Below are 17,119 nucleotides of genomic sequence, written 5' to 3' on the forward strand. Positions count from 1 at the left end.
CATTTCACGGGTACCTAATCCGGGTCAGTTCTATCTACCCTTTCCCTGCCCGCGCCCTCCTCTCTCAGTCTCTAGCTCGCTTGCTTTTGCTATCTCTCTCTCTGCTGCTGTGTACGTGTGTGAACCCTGCCAGGGCTGGCGAAGAACCAGCCGCCGCCTTTAGTCCCAGCCGCCCGTCTTCAAACACTAGGGCAGATCTGGCTGCCAGAGACAGTTGGCCTCCTAACCAGCCTGTGAGCTGCTCTCTGCGTGCCTAACCTCCGCTGTTCGGGCGCTGGCTTCCGAGACGCGCCGGGCTCTGGGAACCCCCGCCACCGCTCAAGCCCGCCCGCCTGCGGACCGCACTCGTTTGTCTCTGGAGCTGGATTGACTCGCTTTTCCAATCTTCGTGTCCCCCTTCCCAGCTTTTTGACTCCATCACTCCACACCAAGACCCCCTTTCCCCCGCTTGATCATCAGCCTTATCCGCGTGGTCATGGGATGTCTAATTTCATTTGTATCTAGGCTGCTGAGAGCGCTCGCTGCTCTGTAAAGTGGATGTCAGGTGGATCTATGTTTTTGAAGGAACAAAGACTCAGCCAAGGCACCGCCAAGGAAGTTTGAGAGGAGGGAGGATGCAGGCTGCGTGCTGGTACGTTCTTCTCCTCCTGCAACCCACCGTCTACTTGGTAAGTCGCGGTCGGTCAGGCATCTTTGAGATACCGCCCTAACCTGGAGGCCAAGCAACTGGGGTGAGGGAGGGGTGGTGGTGGTGGTGGTGCGGGAGGGCGAGGCCGCCAGTTCAGCGAGAGCTGCGTGTTCCCAGAGAGTGGAAGAACTTTGGGAAGCTTTTGTTTGGATCCCTGCGGGAGTTTTTCAGGCTCTCATCCTCATTTCTTGCTCTATCCTCCATCTCCTGGACCGTGATTCTTAAACAGCAACTAGCGTACCGGTACCGTACAGGTCCAGAAACCAGGAGATAGTAGGCGAGGATTCCTTGGGAGGAAGGAGAGAAGAAAAGTATTGGGAATCATGAAACTCTTAGCAGCACTTCTTCCCCCACCTCGTTTAAATGAAAGCGGGGAGAGGTGGGGTTGAAGAGATGAACAGGAACCTACCTCCTGCCCCACTGCCCTGGCGCTCCCAGTTTGGATTTGTGGCACATGAAAAAAGTGCAGGTAACTTCCTGAGACTTACAGGGGTGCAGCTGGTGTAAGTTTATCCACCAGACACATAGCAAACGATCAGGCAGTTAGGTCAGAGATACACCTGCAAACATAACCCTCCCTCTCCTTCCAAGTTCTAGTTGCCATTAAATAACAGAACCATAGTTTCAGTAAGGGGTTTCTTTTTAGGGAATGGCAGGCCTGGTCACTAGGGAGACAATCTTACCCTGTCGAGGTTCCTCCACAGTTTTCGGAGGTTTGGACTTGACACAATCATAGAACAGACGCAGGGAGAATCGCTCTGTGTGACTTGGGAGTTATGGGCATCACCGCGAGCCTAGGAGTGTGTGTGTGTGTGTGTGTGTGTGTGTGTGTGTGTGTGTGTGTGTTTCCGCGTCTGATTTCTCAGAGAGCCAGGGACACCTTCGTTCTGACGTCGAGGTTGAGCCTGGTGTTTCGAACCGCACAGCTGATTCCTGGCCACGGGAGTGCACTGAGAACTCTAAGGTGCTCTGAGGAGGGGCGAGGAGCGCAGGCGCTGCAGTAGCAGCTGGAGTTTTCTAAACCGGCTGGATAAATGAGACTAAGAGTGGCCTTAGTGCCTTTCATTCCCAAAAGCTTCAGAATCCACCAGCCTGGATACTGTGCTATCCCTGCAAGGTGGCCGTGCTTTTCGGCCTTAGCTCTGGTGCCTGCGATCACTGGGCTGAGAGTTCTGTGAACCCGGTACATATGCGCGCGCGTGTGAGTACGCGTATTTACCCGGTTCCGGCTTCCGGCTGCATCTCAAGAACTCTCAGCGTTGCCAGTCTTTGCACCTTTATCGCCTGACTGTAGCAGAAGCAGACGCCAGAGGGCGCTGTGCATCAATGTCCTCGCCCATAGGACACCTTGGGGGTAAACAGGTGAAAGCCAGGGCAGCCAATCCAAAAGACAGCTTTTCTGACTGTCTCCGGTCCGTGCTTTCCCCTGCTAGAACGCAGACAGAATGCAAAAGGTGTCCTTCCTATTGCTCACCTTCGGTCATTATCGCTCTCACCTGTGCCCGGTAAGCCCACTAACACTGAAGACCCGGAGTTGGAGGGCGGAAAGTTCCATCAAAGAAAACACAGCATTTTTTTTTTCTCTTTAAATTGGGTAAGGTGGGAGGGAGTGAAAAGTGAAAAGTAAAAGTCGCAGGGGAGGAACACCTTTGATTCCCTTGATCGTCTCAACAACCGTGCCCCTCTTCTCCGCACACCTTACGATTCGAACCTCTGTACTGTCTTATGTCCTTGGGCTGTGCTCACACACCCAAGGCCAGCGCTCTCAGCTGTGGTGCAGTTTATTGCTTGAAGCGAGTATTTCGATAGTCTGGAAAACAATCTATCAAAAGCAGAAGTGAAATCAATACGTTGTGTTAAATTTTAAATGTGTTTGTTGGCAGTTAAACCGTTTTCCACTCATTACAACAACAGTGCTGGATTTATTCTAATGCGCCGGCATTCTCAACAACAAGCGCATTAATTCTCCTTTAATTGTAAACTGGGAGCATTTGAAAACCATTCAGTGTGCAAATTATGCTGATTCAATTACCGTTTAGTTACAGACTTCATTACCTGAATGCCTTTTGGCAATACAGAGAAAGGAGACAATTTTTCCAATTTCACTCAAAACAATACGAAATGTGAACAATAAAAAAGAGAAGGCGAGTCAGGAGTCCATTCTTTTCTCTCCAATCTAAAGTTGTTTTGTGTGTCGTGGATTAGAAACCACACACACCACAAAAACAAAAGACTGGTGGCTGTGGCCCAAGGCGGTATTTCAGGGATTGCAACCCCATAGCTACTTGCCAGGAAAATTCCAGGCTGTTTCCTGGAGGAGGAAGCTGACTTTTACCATAAAAATAGGTTCCAGAGAATGAATTGGGCACTTAATGTTAGGGTGGTTTTAGGTAAATGAAGAAGTAGGGAGTCTTGATTAAAACTCTGTAGCAATGAAGAGAAGAAAGCACGCGCGCGCGCGCGCGCACACACACACACACACACACACACACACACACACAAAGCTTCTTTTTGTGAGTTTCATTAAGCACCAGCTACATAGAGCAAGTGGACCAAGCATTCATTTCTGACTGCACCGGGGACATTTCAGCCCTTTGCAAAATCTTGCGACAGAGGGATGCATACAGGTTAGCTGCTGCAGCTTCAGGTTAAATAAACCCCAGAAGGCAAGGTGGCAAACAAACAAAAACAAACAAAACAAAAACCATTACTCTATTTTTTTTTCCTTGAGCTATCATGAGCCAGGAAAGAGTTAATGAGTAATTCTTTGATTTTGTGAATTATACCATTAGTTAAATGACTGGAACACTCTGTGGCTTGCCTCCTAGCTTATGTTTCCAGTACACCCTTTCTTTATGGGTGTGGGATCCCAGCTACATTTCTCAAGGAGTAATTCCCACATGTTGAGCAAGTCTTGTTTAGATATCTCCTATACAGAAATATTTTAGGTTACTGCTTATAGAACATGAATTTAAATGTTTCTGAGTTTTTCGAGAGTCATTTTTATGAGGGGATAAGCCTCTGTTCGGCAGACCAGTGCTCCATACCGCACAGGCAGCAGCATGTTGGTAAATCCTCACAAAGTGTGACTCTAGGCCCAGAGATTTCTGAATGTCTGTCTTAAGTTGAGGGTTTTAATTTACTAGGTGTTTACTATGTGTTTATTGAGAGATGAGTCTGTCTTGTTTCATACCAGAAGCTCTCTCTCTCTCTCTCTCTCTCTCTCTCTCTCTCTCTCTCTCTCTCTCTCTGTCTCTCTCTCTCTCTGTCTCTCTCTCATTGCAATGGGAAACTGAAAACAAGCATGTTAGCAGGTATACCATCTGAAAACTACTATCTTGAATTCTCAAGTTTCACCACTGGGCAACTCTAATCATAAAAACAAACAAACAAACAAACAAGCAAGGCAGGGAACCATGCTTTATAAATAAATGTAAGGAAACCTACTGTTCACTAAATGTTGTATATTTAAGAGTTGAACATCTGAACAACAGGAGGAAACCTATGGTATGACTTACTATCTTTATTAAAGTCCTGCAGTCTTTATTCTCCTTTCTTTATTCTCTGCACTGATTCCAGGATATTTTAAATATGAGATAATGAGAAAACAAGACTATAGCAGTCAAGTCAAATTAAAGTTCATACTAGGTAAAGTGGACAAATATGTTTTCTTGTTTTTTTTTTTTTAAATTGGGAAATAAGGATTAGAAACTGGATTTATAAGCTGAAGACCACACCAGGGAAAAGGGAGAGAGGTTCTCCTAGGAGAGAATGTGACATCTCAAAGAGCAAAGTGGATCTGATGGCACTCCTGAGCACACAAAGAAAAGTTACTCAGAAAATAGAGTCCAGAGAGTCTGACAAAGGATGTGCTCTATCATTTGTACATTCATAGCACTATCCTAATGGAGAGGTCCAGTCAGTTTTGTTAGGAATTACAATAGCTAATAACTTGGTTGTTAGTCAAAGTAGGCAATAATTGAAAATCTTTTCCAAACCCTTGGACACAATGTTTTAGCTCCTACCTCTACTGCTTGAATTGTTAGCAGGTAAAACATTAGGTAGATTTAACCCACCATGAAAATGGCAGTTAGGGAATAGGAAGGCCAAAGGAAAACAGGAGAGCAGGCACTCATACTAGGTCTGTGTACTTGCTGTCCTTTAGAGATTAAGCTAGCTGCTCACTGAAAGCTTTAATCAATTTGAAATTAGTTCTTATAGCAGATAAAAATAGCTACCCAGTCTTAACTACCAGTGTTTTCTGTTAAAGCTTGTTCTTGGAGGTAGCATACAAATTTCCTCCTTAGGCCGAATTCCCTCCCCTTTGTGCCCCAGAGCACATGTCGGGATACAGGATCAAGCTCAGCTAGTCTGAGGACCCCATACCTCAGCACCTCAGCATGGGGGCTTGTCAGTCCCAGAGTGCATCCTGGGCCTCTTCAGGACCAGGAGAGGGCCTTGCTCCTTCCAGGTTCTTTCCCAAAAAGAAAGCAGCTCTCAAAGGTGTGAGAAGCACTTGGGTAGTTCACCCTTTCGTCCCATTTACAGGAGTATTATCATGGCTCTGGACCTTCCAGTGTGAGCTTCCAAGACACTGCCTTCCACACTGGGAGCAGGAGGGAGAGAAAACCAGAAATTCACCAACTCTGTTCCTGGTGTTTTCCCCAGAAACCTATTAAATTTGTGGCTTCTTTTGTGTGAGGCTGATTTCTGTTTGGCTTTAAATTGTTGACGGCTATTTTCCCTTTAATGAAAGTGTTGTCTGGGTGAAAAATATATCCGGTGGAAGGGAAATTGGTTGATTTTTTTTTTGAGATAGGTGCCCAATGTCCTACTTTTCTATCCGAGGCAAGATTTTCTGCAGACTACAGAAATTGACAGCATTGTCCTGGTAATAACCGACGTCGACAATATTTTCAAAAGGGCAAATTTTGTGATGAAAGCATATGGATATTGCTTTTTCAAATAAGCAATTCTCTGTCCTTGGGTTTCTTTGATTTTATAAGGGGTGGGGAATGGAGTTAGGAGCATCAAAGGAGAAAGGGCCACATACTGGCAAAGAGATGCCTGCTTCCTGTTCTCCCAGTCCTGGAGTACTGAAGTGTTTGCCGCCTTTAGGCTGGAGTTCTGGAGATCCTACCAGACAGCCAGGGAAACCCCCCAGCGCGGTGTTTGTGTTAAGAGTCAAAGGGGAATTTGAGGAAGGAGCCATAAGACGCAAGCCTTCCCTTACAGCAGGCCAGTGCAAGCTCGGCAAACTTGCCAGTTTTCATTTTCAAACAGCAGGCTAGAAAGTACGCGTTCCTTCCTTCCTTCCTTCCTTCCTTCCTTCCTTTTTTCCTTCCTTCCTTCCCTTCCCCCCTCTTCCTCTCTGTCTCTGTCCCTGTCTCTGTCTCTGTCTCTGTCTCTCTCTCTCTCTCTCTCTCTCTCTGTCTCTCTCAGAAAACCTCTAGGTTTGAATCAGTTCAAGAAAGCGCCCCCCCCCGGGATAATTCTGTCGTCTTGGTGCTTCTGATCTCATTTTAAAGACCTAACAGTTGTCACCAATTTAATTAAAGGGAGGCAAGCAAGGCTGCTAGCCGGCGCCGTCGGGTCAGCGGCTTCTGTGAGCCACAGAGTCGCAAGGCGGGGTCCCTCTGTAATCTCCCGCTGCCTTCTTCGGGTCACCGTTCTTCTGGGCCCGCCTCGAATTTGCTGGAAGTTGCGGTCTTGATTTATCCGCTAGTTAAGTTCGAGATCAGCTCTTTTTCACTGTGTCAGCACTAACCCCTCCCGGAGCTTGGTAAACACACCGCGCTCATTTTTCTGCTGCAGATTGGCATGTTGACGACTCTGCTTGAAGGAATGTGACAATAAAGTGGGGAACCAAAGCTTGGCAAGCACTTAATCAAGGATAAAAAGGTTCCGCTGTAAGGATGTCACTCAATTTATTGTGAAAGTCGAATGAATTACGTTTAATGAAAGTGCTCCCCAGATGAATATTACCAGCAATTTCCTGAGTTGGCTCTGTCAGTTTGAGATGAGGAAATGCCAACCCAGATCAGAAAAGAGCGCCTGTCTCAATTACTATGCAAGCTTTCCAAGAGCGGCTTTTTATTGAGATATGTGTTGGCGGCTTCTTCGTCCCTCTCGCGCGTGCCTAAGAACATGTTTGTTTATTTTTCAACTTTGTTTTCTGCCCTCCCCGGCACTGACTGTTGTTTAAACTTCTGATGAGAGCGCGGCTTCTCTGCCGCCAGCTGCAAACCTAATCACCTACTCTGTAAACAGCTTTTCCTAGTGAACTTTTCTAGAGGTGAGAGCAGGCGTGTACGTGTGCGTGTGTGTGTGTGTATTTGGGGGATATACAGAGAGAGTTCCTCGCTGGGTTGAGCTGCCCTTTATCGTAGAACCCCACCCCCCTGCCGTCTCAACTGGAGGGTTGAAATCTAGGAGTGCAGGAGTTGCCGGCCGGGCGATTAAACTGCTAGCTGAGAGGGGTCCCTGGAGTAGCGAGAGGGCAGCACAAGCCCCTCAAGCCGAGCTCTAGAAAAGCTTTCTTAGCTCACACTTCCTTTAAATGAATGAGGGTATTTTACTGGCTCAAGCCGGAAATGGGATGGGAGTGAGGTGGGGGTGGGGATTCACAGGCCCAGGCGGAGCTGATCGCCTCATCTGCATGAGAATGGAGAACGGGGAGGCTTTTCTTGTACTGTTTCTTTCTTCCACAAAGTGACAAATTGTTGCTTGGAAAAGCCAAGTGTTTCCTTAGAAACTGGCCGCCACGGGGCTACGCGCGTCCCTGAGAAACTGCCACCAGCCCAGCCTCACCCATATTACCTCGGCGCCCTCATAGAAGCCCAGCAGCTGCCAAGGGCTCAATTCAAGGCCAGGCACCCTGGTCCCGCCAGAGGTACTGCTCTCACCTCACACACCAGATGCCAAGTCCTAGATCCCCTCCCCCACCACTGACTTGGAAAACCATTTCAGTCATCTTTGTAAGAATCGAGAAACTTTCTTCGACGTAGTAGTCTTCATCCCCTTCACTCTGCAATTCACTCCTCGATCCAAAGCTGCAACGTCCAGACTGGGAAGGTTGCGGGCCCAAATCCTTCGCATTCACGCATTTCATTGTCTACTTTTTGCCTCCAGTGATCAGGAGAAATCCCAGCAGGTTTTATAAAAATAGGTTGTAATGCTCTTGCCTTTGAACTCTATACCAACGCACCAGAACAGTGCTTCTGGGGAACTTTTGGTTTCCTTCACCGACCTTCAGTACTCCTGGAGATGCAGGCTGGCCAGCGGCGGTCCTCCATGGAGAAGCTCTGAAGTAGACTAGGGCGCGAATCTGCCCGGTGCCTCTCTATGGCCTGGAGAGAGATCTTCAGCACCACGGTCAGCGCCCCAAGCTCCGCCCCGCCTGGGGCGCAGGGTCTACAGCGCAGTCCTTAAAGTCGAGTTAGGATGCTCACTGTCTGCGGACCTTTCTAACCACCCTGGTGCGATTTTAACAACCCACTCTCCCCTACCAATCATCTAGGAACACCAAACCCCAGTCGCTAGGCCCCCAATGTGTGTGTTCTTTGGTCAGAACCTCTGATTTACAACCTCCTCCTCCGACTCCATCTAGGGTTGGGGCGTCACGTGATTATCAGTTTATTAGGGGCGGGGCGGGGCCCGAGAATCCTCCTTTCTCTCACTTTTTCTGTTTGTTAAGGCTATTTTTCTTCCAATCAGAAACATGTATCACGTAATGTGCAGATAGAAGACTCCTTAGGAATGTGTAAGACACAAACTGGGAAACTGAGGCACCGAGAGGGAAACTGTCTTTCTGTTCTGTTCTCAGGAAAAAAAAAATCACTTGGGCATAGCTGTATCAGCCTCATCACACTCACTGAGAAGTGACTAGAACTATCCAAACGCCGTGCTGGATCATGCGCCTTTAAAATGCTGAGGCTCTGAGGTGGGAGAGAATGGGGGAGGGGCACCGAAGAGTCCTAATTATTATGAATTTCTAAAGGATAGTAATTATTCACGGGGAGCAGGACAAACCACTGCCTGGGCAAGGGAATCGATATATTTGGTATCGAAAGTGCCTGGCTCGCCTTTAATGCAGACGAATGGGGGATATAGCCTCATTATTTTCCGTAGTTAGGTTCGCCGGCGTGGGGCCTGATGCAGCGTAGAATCTATCATCATTAGACCCGGGATGCGGCGGGGGAGTTCCTTTATATTTAACAAACAACAACAATAATCCGACTCCCCTCCCCCCCAAACCCACTTCACATCCCCACACAAGCAGCCCCCCTCCACACTTTTACACTCCCATACTCCCCACGGACTTGTCTATGCACTCTAGAGCTGACACTGCAGTCACTTAAAAGTGTTCGCCGCGCTGTCTCTGCTCAACAGCGGCCACGCAGCTGCCACGATCCAGAAATAAACGGAATAGTACCAGGTGCTGGCGCTAGGGGTTGTCTGTGTCAAAGGCTAAGGTTGGCTTGAAAGTTGGCTGATTCTCTTGCCTTAGCTGAGTCAGTCCTTTCAAGACAGCAGATTCCTAAATTCCAGGCAGTGTTAAAGAAGCAGAGACCTAGCAGGCTTCATAACCTGCAGGAGAAGTTAGCTTGCAGAGAGATGAGATCCAGAGAAAGGAAAGAAAGAAGGACAAGGTTTTGGCGCAATGTCTCCAGAGCATTAGCCAAGGTTCTGGGGTAGGCAATTTGCAACTAGCACCCTCTCTGTGAAATTCTGTCTTTTTGTCTGTAGGTCAGTCTTCCATAGTTCTCCAAGACCAAACTAGGAAGGGGCCCTAGTCCACCCACTGAACTACCCAGGGTCTTGCCCACTGAACTGGAAGTGTTCCTTGGTTTCTTTTCCTTTCTCCAGCCTTACCTCCTTGGCACAGTCCCTGTGAGTGCCTTCAGGATAAAATTTTTATTGGCACATGACAGTTTCCTGAAACATTTTAGTTTCTATGGTTCACTGAGGCATACACGTTAGTTTGTGAGTCCTGCTCTTTGTATATCAGGTCCCAATGATTGCACAGAAAACACACGTGGACTTAAGAAAACCTAACTCTTCTTTTGTTACAGTAAAATAGTTATACTCATAATGAGAAAGAACAAGATCATCATCATCATCATCATCATCATCATCATCATCATCATCATCATCATCATCATCATCATCATTGACAACCCCCCTAAAAACTGTGAACTTCCAGGCATTAGACTAAAAATATCTGCCCACTAAAATTCAACCTTGTTTTCCTTGAAACACAATCATTCATGGTGTACATGGCTACTAGGTGCTTTTATTTGCTTGCTCTTAGAGCCAGCCAGCCAACACAACACCGGGGCTGTATGATCTACTGGTACCATTTCCTCTCGCCATCTTCATTTTAGAGGCTTTATAATTAAACTCTATGAGATATATGAGACATATATCCAGTGGAGAGCCTTTTTATTTATATTTATGTAGCATGTTGAGAAGGAACATTAAAGAAGTGCCTATATGGAAGTAACAAGCCTGCTTTCATATGAGCAGAAATGTCCTTCTAATTTACTTTTATTCAAGACTAGAGAAACATTGCTGTGAGACCAGACCCCATAGTCATGCCTCTTTACAGAGAGGTCCCACGAATATGAGAAAGGCATTTACTAGCTTGTACTAACTTACAAGAACAAACAGCCAGGTTTGTACTTACTGGAGTAAGTAGGCAGCTGATGTAGGCACCTGAAGAGAAAGAATGAGCTGGCACTGGGCCCTACATTCTACTGCCTCTCGTACAAGACACAAACTCACACATATGTGAACAGGGCCTCACAGAGATAGCACAGAGATGACTCTCACAGTGCAAACTGGCTGAATTTTGATATAATTGACAGTCACAGACTAAAACGTAGAGGTGCCGATTTCCCTGTCCAAGAGGCTATTGTCAGAAAACTTTTGGTAGAAAAACTTAGAGGGATTTTCTTGGCCTTAACGATTCTTTTTCTTTACATAGTAAACACAGACATGTACATGGAACATACCAGAGCTAGATTTTTTTTTCTTAAATATCTATCTCTTTGACAGAGTCCATGTGGGGACATTTTTTCCCCTTAAGTTCTTGTCTTTAGATGTTCAGGTTGGGTTTTCCAGCATGTTTTCTTTAATACCTGTCTGTAGCTTCATGTATAGCATGAAAATAATGTTGGTTGAGAGAAACTAACACATGATAACTGCAATGTCAGTCCTGTATGTATACCACAGTTGGACTTTGAAGACAATTCCTCTCTATGTAACCTTGTAGCTGGGTATTATTAGAGACCCACAGGTATATAAAATAGCTTATATAAAATTAATGGGCTGCTTTACATTCACAACCTCCTACTTGTGAAGCCCTTGTAAAATATTGCACCTGTTTAAAAGAGGAAGACTATAAAGTCAAGTTTGCTGTGCAGTCGATAGTCGTAAACGGTTCAGTGAAATATCTGATTGTTTTGAGTGAGTTCGACAATGTGATGGAAATTTTATTGTCCGTTTTTGTGCACTGATGTGCTAATCATAAGGCTGTCCCTTCTTTTATGGACTTGACTCATTTTGAAACTGATTGTTAAGGTTTCAAGGTAACATCTAAGGACATAATAAAATGTTTTAGGACAGATCTACCTTTTGTCTTAGCAGATCAGAAGGAGATCCACAGGTCACTAGGAGGCCACAGATGAGAAAAAAAACCCTCAAACTGTATTTTATTATTTTGTCTAAAATTTTCAATAGCATATTATGGAAATTGTGCCTGTTGATTTTTTAATGTGTATTTTTGAATAAGCAAATGAATGGACAGACATTTTTGTTTCAGCACCAAACTTCACAAAAGACTTTCTAAATGTAGTTTGTTTTTTTTTTAAATTTTGTTATTCAGACAATATTTGGAAAATTTTCAGATCTTTATTCTTTTCTTCCTTCAAACAAATATAAAACTACATTTTCTCATGTCTTCTGTGATTTGCTTTGTAGGCATTTATGAAATACCATAAGCCCCCATTGTGAACTTCTTTTGTTCTTCACTCTGCATTTTCCTTGAGAGAGGAATCACTGAGAACTCTGCGTGGCCAAGGCCATGGGAACGTCTGTACACTGCTTCCTTCTTCACTCTACTCTCTGTTAGCTGGTCATTTCTGTATCCCTGGCAGAACTGTTCACTGCATCAGGTCCTCTAGATTAATAATGAAATATCCTGCCTTAACCAACATGTAGGTTGATTGCGGATATTGCCCTGGATTTAATGGGAAGCTCTAAAATGTATGAACTGGATTCCACTAGATGAAGCCAATTCCACGTCCAGCTTAAGAAATTTCAGCGAAAATGCCACTATTAATCCAAATTTAATTTTCAGCCTTATTGGCATACTAGTGTAATTTACTGCTGGGCAGCCAGGTTCATAACAGGGTGGGCCATGACCTCTGCAATTGAAACTGTGAAATACTCTTAGTCAAATTCTCAATTTGTGGAAAATTTCTTGTATCACGGTGGTGTTCTTTATTGTTTTTCAGAATTAAATGCAGAGAAAAAAAATGCAAACTACTGTGCATGAAGAGAAGTTATTTGTAGGTTGTACTGACTACTACTTCTTTGGTCTTGATGTGAGAAGCAATTGCTACCGAAGAACTTGAAGAACGTAACAGGCTTTATTCTTTTCACAAGAAATATTTAGTTGAATGATGAGCATCTCACTTAGATTTTCAGCCTTATTTCTTTTAGCTTAAGAAGGCAGAGTTGAGAAGAGCCTTACCAAGCAGGCCAGCATAGTTTCTAGCCATTATCAAAGTAACACAGAGCTGCTGCTAGCATCCAATGAGCTGAATGCTCACTTTTCTCTCTACACCTCCTGGAAAACTGTTCAGGAGGGAGGAACACACAAGAAAACATAAAGGAGAAGCATAAAAAGGAAATGATTTGGTTTTAGACACTGAATCCCACCTTGAATTCTTGACTGAAATCCTTCAGTTAGAATCAGTCTGAATAACATGAGGCCAGATACATTGACAAAACTAGAGAGATTATTCCACCACCATTTTTAATGAGAAAATGGTGAAAAGAGTTGGGGTGCATGGGTTGAACATGAACCCACATCTCTTAAGATGAATGATACTCCTTCAATACCTTGTGGCTGCTGAGTGGTTACCAACAAGGAGTTTGTGGTGAAATGGATTCACAGCCAGGAGAAACTGAATAGTTTTTCCCATTCCAATGAAGGATGACTCCCACAAGAGGGAGAAAATAGGACTGCATTTGGCCATCCTTGGATCTCTTCTCTTCTTCATCTCCTTTGTTGCAAGTTTTAAAGGATGCAACATTCAGAAAGCCTTGTGTGTGTGTGTGTGTGTGTGTGTGTGTGTGAAATGAGAGGAGGATAATGCCCTTTTTTTCTTGAATTCTATAACCTTGAGCATATTTCACTTTTCAGATTCCCCCTCAACTTCTTTATTTATAATATGTGACTAATATTTGGGCAACAGAGTTACTGTTGGGGAGTCACTGAGCTAGTGTGATATGGAGCTTAGAATGATGAGTAGAGTACAGCAATGATGATGAATGATTGAAAACATTGCTACTCTTTACAAAGGAAGGTTTCTGGGACCACCTTCTAGGTAGTGCCTGCAGAGTCCCTAGAGTGATGACACACCAGGGTTCATTGATGGCCACCTTATTCTTTGTTTATTTTTTCTAGTAGTTGATTGCTGTATAGCCACCCATTGCTTCCCATAAACATATTTATTTAGTGTTGATAGTATACATTGTAACTACAAGGAGAAGAAGAAAGTCCTTTTCATTTCTATTGGTCAGATATTTGTGGAAATGTAACAGATAGACCACAGGCAGGGTCAATGAACAGTCTGCTTAATCTAGAGAAAAATCTTGTGATGTTTCAATATCAGTCACAAAACTAAGAGCTGGTGCTGAGGTGTAATTTTGAGGTAGTTAGTTTGTGGTCAGTGTTTGCTTTTAATTTAGTTTTTAGCATTTGAAATTCTTTTAAAATTTGTGTAGGGTTGCAATAAAAACTAAAAGCCTAGTGGGTTTTAAGATTCAAATGTCTATGGCCAGGTGGAGTCTGAGCTTTGAAATTCATTTTAGGTGAACACCTGGGTGATTGCGTGAAAGACATTGGTGAACTCCCCAACCCCAAATGTGCACCACTTAATTTAATAGACAGAGGGCCTCACTGTCCTTATCACATGCTGCCCCAAACTTCTATTGGCCACCACATACATCCTTCACAGGCATTGGTACTGGGTACCTAAGAGGAGATTTTTCTTTCTTTTTAATTTTAATATAAACACTTATTGCATGTCTTAGATTTATAAGTGAGTGGGAGAGACTGTAGAAATAATAGCCAAGAAATAAAATGTTCCATTTTCCTTTGTCACTAGAACCAGGTCCTTGTACATGCTGGGTAAGTGCTCTACCACTCCCCTATGCAATCTCTTAAAAATGCTATGAGATACTAGTTAGATTCTATTACTGCCATTAATATCACTGTGTTCTTATGCCCATCTTGGTGAGCTTCATAGTTCATCATTTTATAGATGATGACATAAATGAAATAGTAAAGATATAATTGATGAAAGGACAAAATTTCATCTCAGGTGGTCTGACATTAGAGTCAAAGCTTCTAGTTACCATATTATATATGTTTTGGTATTTATCTTTATATATACATGTGCATTTATGTATACACATACCACTGTAGGTATGGAATTTGAGTCTAATTCAAATTTAAAAAAAAAAAACATTTTCTTTGGCCTTCCTCCAGGAAGATTTTGCCCAAGTAACTAGTGTATGTGTAAAATTTCAGGTGTTACTCCTGTAGTTCAATAGTTTTATTAGATGTGGCTTCTCATAAGCTAGGAATAGTCTATCAATGTAAGATTGGCACTGATAATTGTCTTTAGCTTCTGATGAGTGTGTAGAGGCACAAGACTTTTAGAATCTGCATCTATTGGACAGTACAATATCAAACATGATCATTGAGTCTCAAGGTAAAGCAATCAGTTAGGTCAGAGCACTGGGTCACAGTCGTTTGTGGTAGAATTGAAAATGATCCATAACATCTGTATCTACCTTAATCAATTACACACATGCCTTTTGAATTCCTTGCTGTGTCTGAGCAGGTGGAAGTCTGGGAAAAGAGAGGAGGTTTTCTTGTGAGGGGACACCACATGTCTGACGCAGAACCTCTAGTTTTCCTGAGATGTTTATTTTAAAGGGTTTTGTCTGCTGACAGGCTTATCACACTCAGAGATGGAAATCCACAGCCTTCTACCAATTTCTGTAAACAGATACAAACCAAGGGATTTAAAATAATACATCTGCTTAGCTTTTAAAATATGTGATAGTAAAGAAGCATCCCAGATGGTTTATTTCAATATAGTTATTTTGTTACATTCTGCTTGTGTGGCTTTAAATGAAGGTAGAAAACCCTCCACAAAATATTTTATAGAATCATGAGATTTATATAGAGTCTAGAACTCTTTCTATTTACTAAGAAGAAAAGTAGGTTCAAGATTTTCCTGGCCAGTGTGGAAATTCTCTGGCAGGAGGTGAGGGGAATGAGTCTGTTTCATTTCAGTCTTGTGTTACATTTGACCTTGGGAGAGCTTACTTGTGCCTTGGGGCAAAAAATTAAATGTTCCATTTTGTAGCAGTATCATCTTTCACCTTTATGTGGATTTAAAAATGTAAATAAAATTGCTTTCTGTAAATGGTACCCATGAAGGTCATGTTCATATTCTCTGCAAGAATTCAAAATGCCATTTGAGCCATCATTGGCTCAATGGATACTAATATGTTCTATTAGTTTCTAGTAATCTACTTTTTAAGCATTTTATGGCCCTATATTTTCATGCCTAGTTCCTAGTTTGTGAAATAAGATATCAGAAATAAATGCTTTAGTGCTTCATTGTAGACTTATTTATAGAATGTGTGCTCTCAACTCTGAACTTTTAAAAATGCCAAACCTTCCCAGAATACATTTCTTAGTCATTAAAATGGCTTGGATGGAAATCTGCAATAAGAGAATATGCTTTTCAAAGGGTGTATGTGTGTGTGTGTGAGTGTGTGTGTGTGATCTTTCCGTTTCCAGTTATCATCTGTGTTTTTTTTTTCCTGTGTATTATTCTCCAGAAAATAAGGTTTGGAATCCTTAGCAGCAGCCATAGGACTTGGAAAGTAAATTAACTGCTGCTTTCTTTGAGAGAAGGGGTTTGAATTCTTTTCCTTGCAATTTGGATAATAAGACCCTGATACATCCTTGTATTTAATTGTCATGATTTTGATTGTTAATGACATTTGATTGCCTTCTTCTGGAGGCACCTGTCAGCCATTTCTGAAGCACAGATGGCTTTATCAGCATCAGGAGGAATTTCTTTCCCTTACTGACCTTGAGCTACACAGCTAATTTGGGGAAGATGAGCAAGTTTTCTGTCTGTCTTTGAGAGATTCTTTTGCTTGTTGAACAATGATTTGAGATCACTCTTTTCCTAAAGCTTCTTGGTTATTATTCTTTTATTATGAAGAGCATTGATTCATTCTGAGTAGATGTGTGAGGATTCTTTAGTGATCAAAGTGCTCTGGTTTGTATGATAAAATATATGAACTTATACATAAATAATGCCATGTTCAAATGGGCAACTGAGACAGGTGGATACTGAGTCTTTAGGAAATGATTAATACAATGGGAGAATGTTCTGTAGGAAAATGAGTATTCACATTCACATGCATCCTTCTGCACTGGGCTTCAGGGTCCTAAGGAACTTGCTCAGACTCAACCACTATGGAGTTCCTCATGGAAAGCAGCCCATACTCCTTTTTAAAATAAATCTTGTAAAATTTTAAATGAGAATTGAGTACACAGTTAGACAGTATGAGAAGACTGAGTGAGTAGCCACTCACTGATGTTGGAGGATGTGATAGTTTATGGAAGCAAATGTAGGGCTTAGAAAACAACCTTTGTCAGCACTTCTCCAGTGAGGAGATACACAGAAAAAAGCTCATTCTAACCAGGATACTGTTTTGATAATAACCTTTCCTTTATAAAGAATCTCTGAAACACTAAAAAATTTTGCTTTGTGAAATGGTGGCTCAGAAGAGTCTATTTAGAAATGAAAGTGTGTGTGTTTAAATATAAATCAAAAATTCTTCATGTTAGCCATGGAAGAATGCAAGGTAGAATTGAAGCCTCATTTTTTCCAGATTTTGTCTTCCTATCCTTAGAATGTTGCATGTTCATCATCACAGTTTGTTTTTCTGAATTCTAGCTTTGTAGGTGACAAGGCCATACAGCTTTTTGTTATAGTCTTTTTGTTAATATATTATTACTGATGAAACTCCAGGTAAATAGCTATACCTCTAGCTCCATTGAATATCATTTAATTTCACAATGTATCTTTTTTTTTTTTTTTT

The 17,119-nt window shown here is 43.0% G+C and overlaps 1 protein-coding gene across 1 annotated transcript in view; it reads left to right on the top strand.

Moving 5' to 3' along the window:
* Nxph1 (neurexophilin 1) overlaps positions 1 to 17,119 on the top strand; it is a 322,916-nt gene that overhangs the window by 1,422 nt on the left and 304,375 nt on the right. Inside the window, exon 2 of the mRNA XM_031381177.1 lies at positions 505 to 668. Within this exon, the coding sequence (XP_031237037.1) occupies positions 615 to 668 (54 nt within the window). The 5' untranslated portion in view covers positions 505 to 614. The remainder of the gene's footprint in view (positions 1 to 504; positions 669 to 17,119) is intronic.

Source organism: Mastomys coucha, unplaced genomic scaffold, assembly GCF_008632895.1.
Source record: "Mastomys coucha isolate ucsf_1 unplaced genomic scaffold, UCSF_Mcou_1 pScaffold20, whole genome shotgun sequence".
Classification (NCBI taxonomy): domain Eukaryota; kingdom Metazoa; phylum Chordata; class Mammalia; order Rodentia; family Muridae; genus Mastomys; species Mastomys coucha.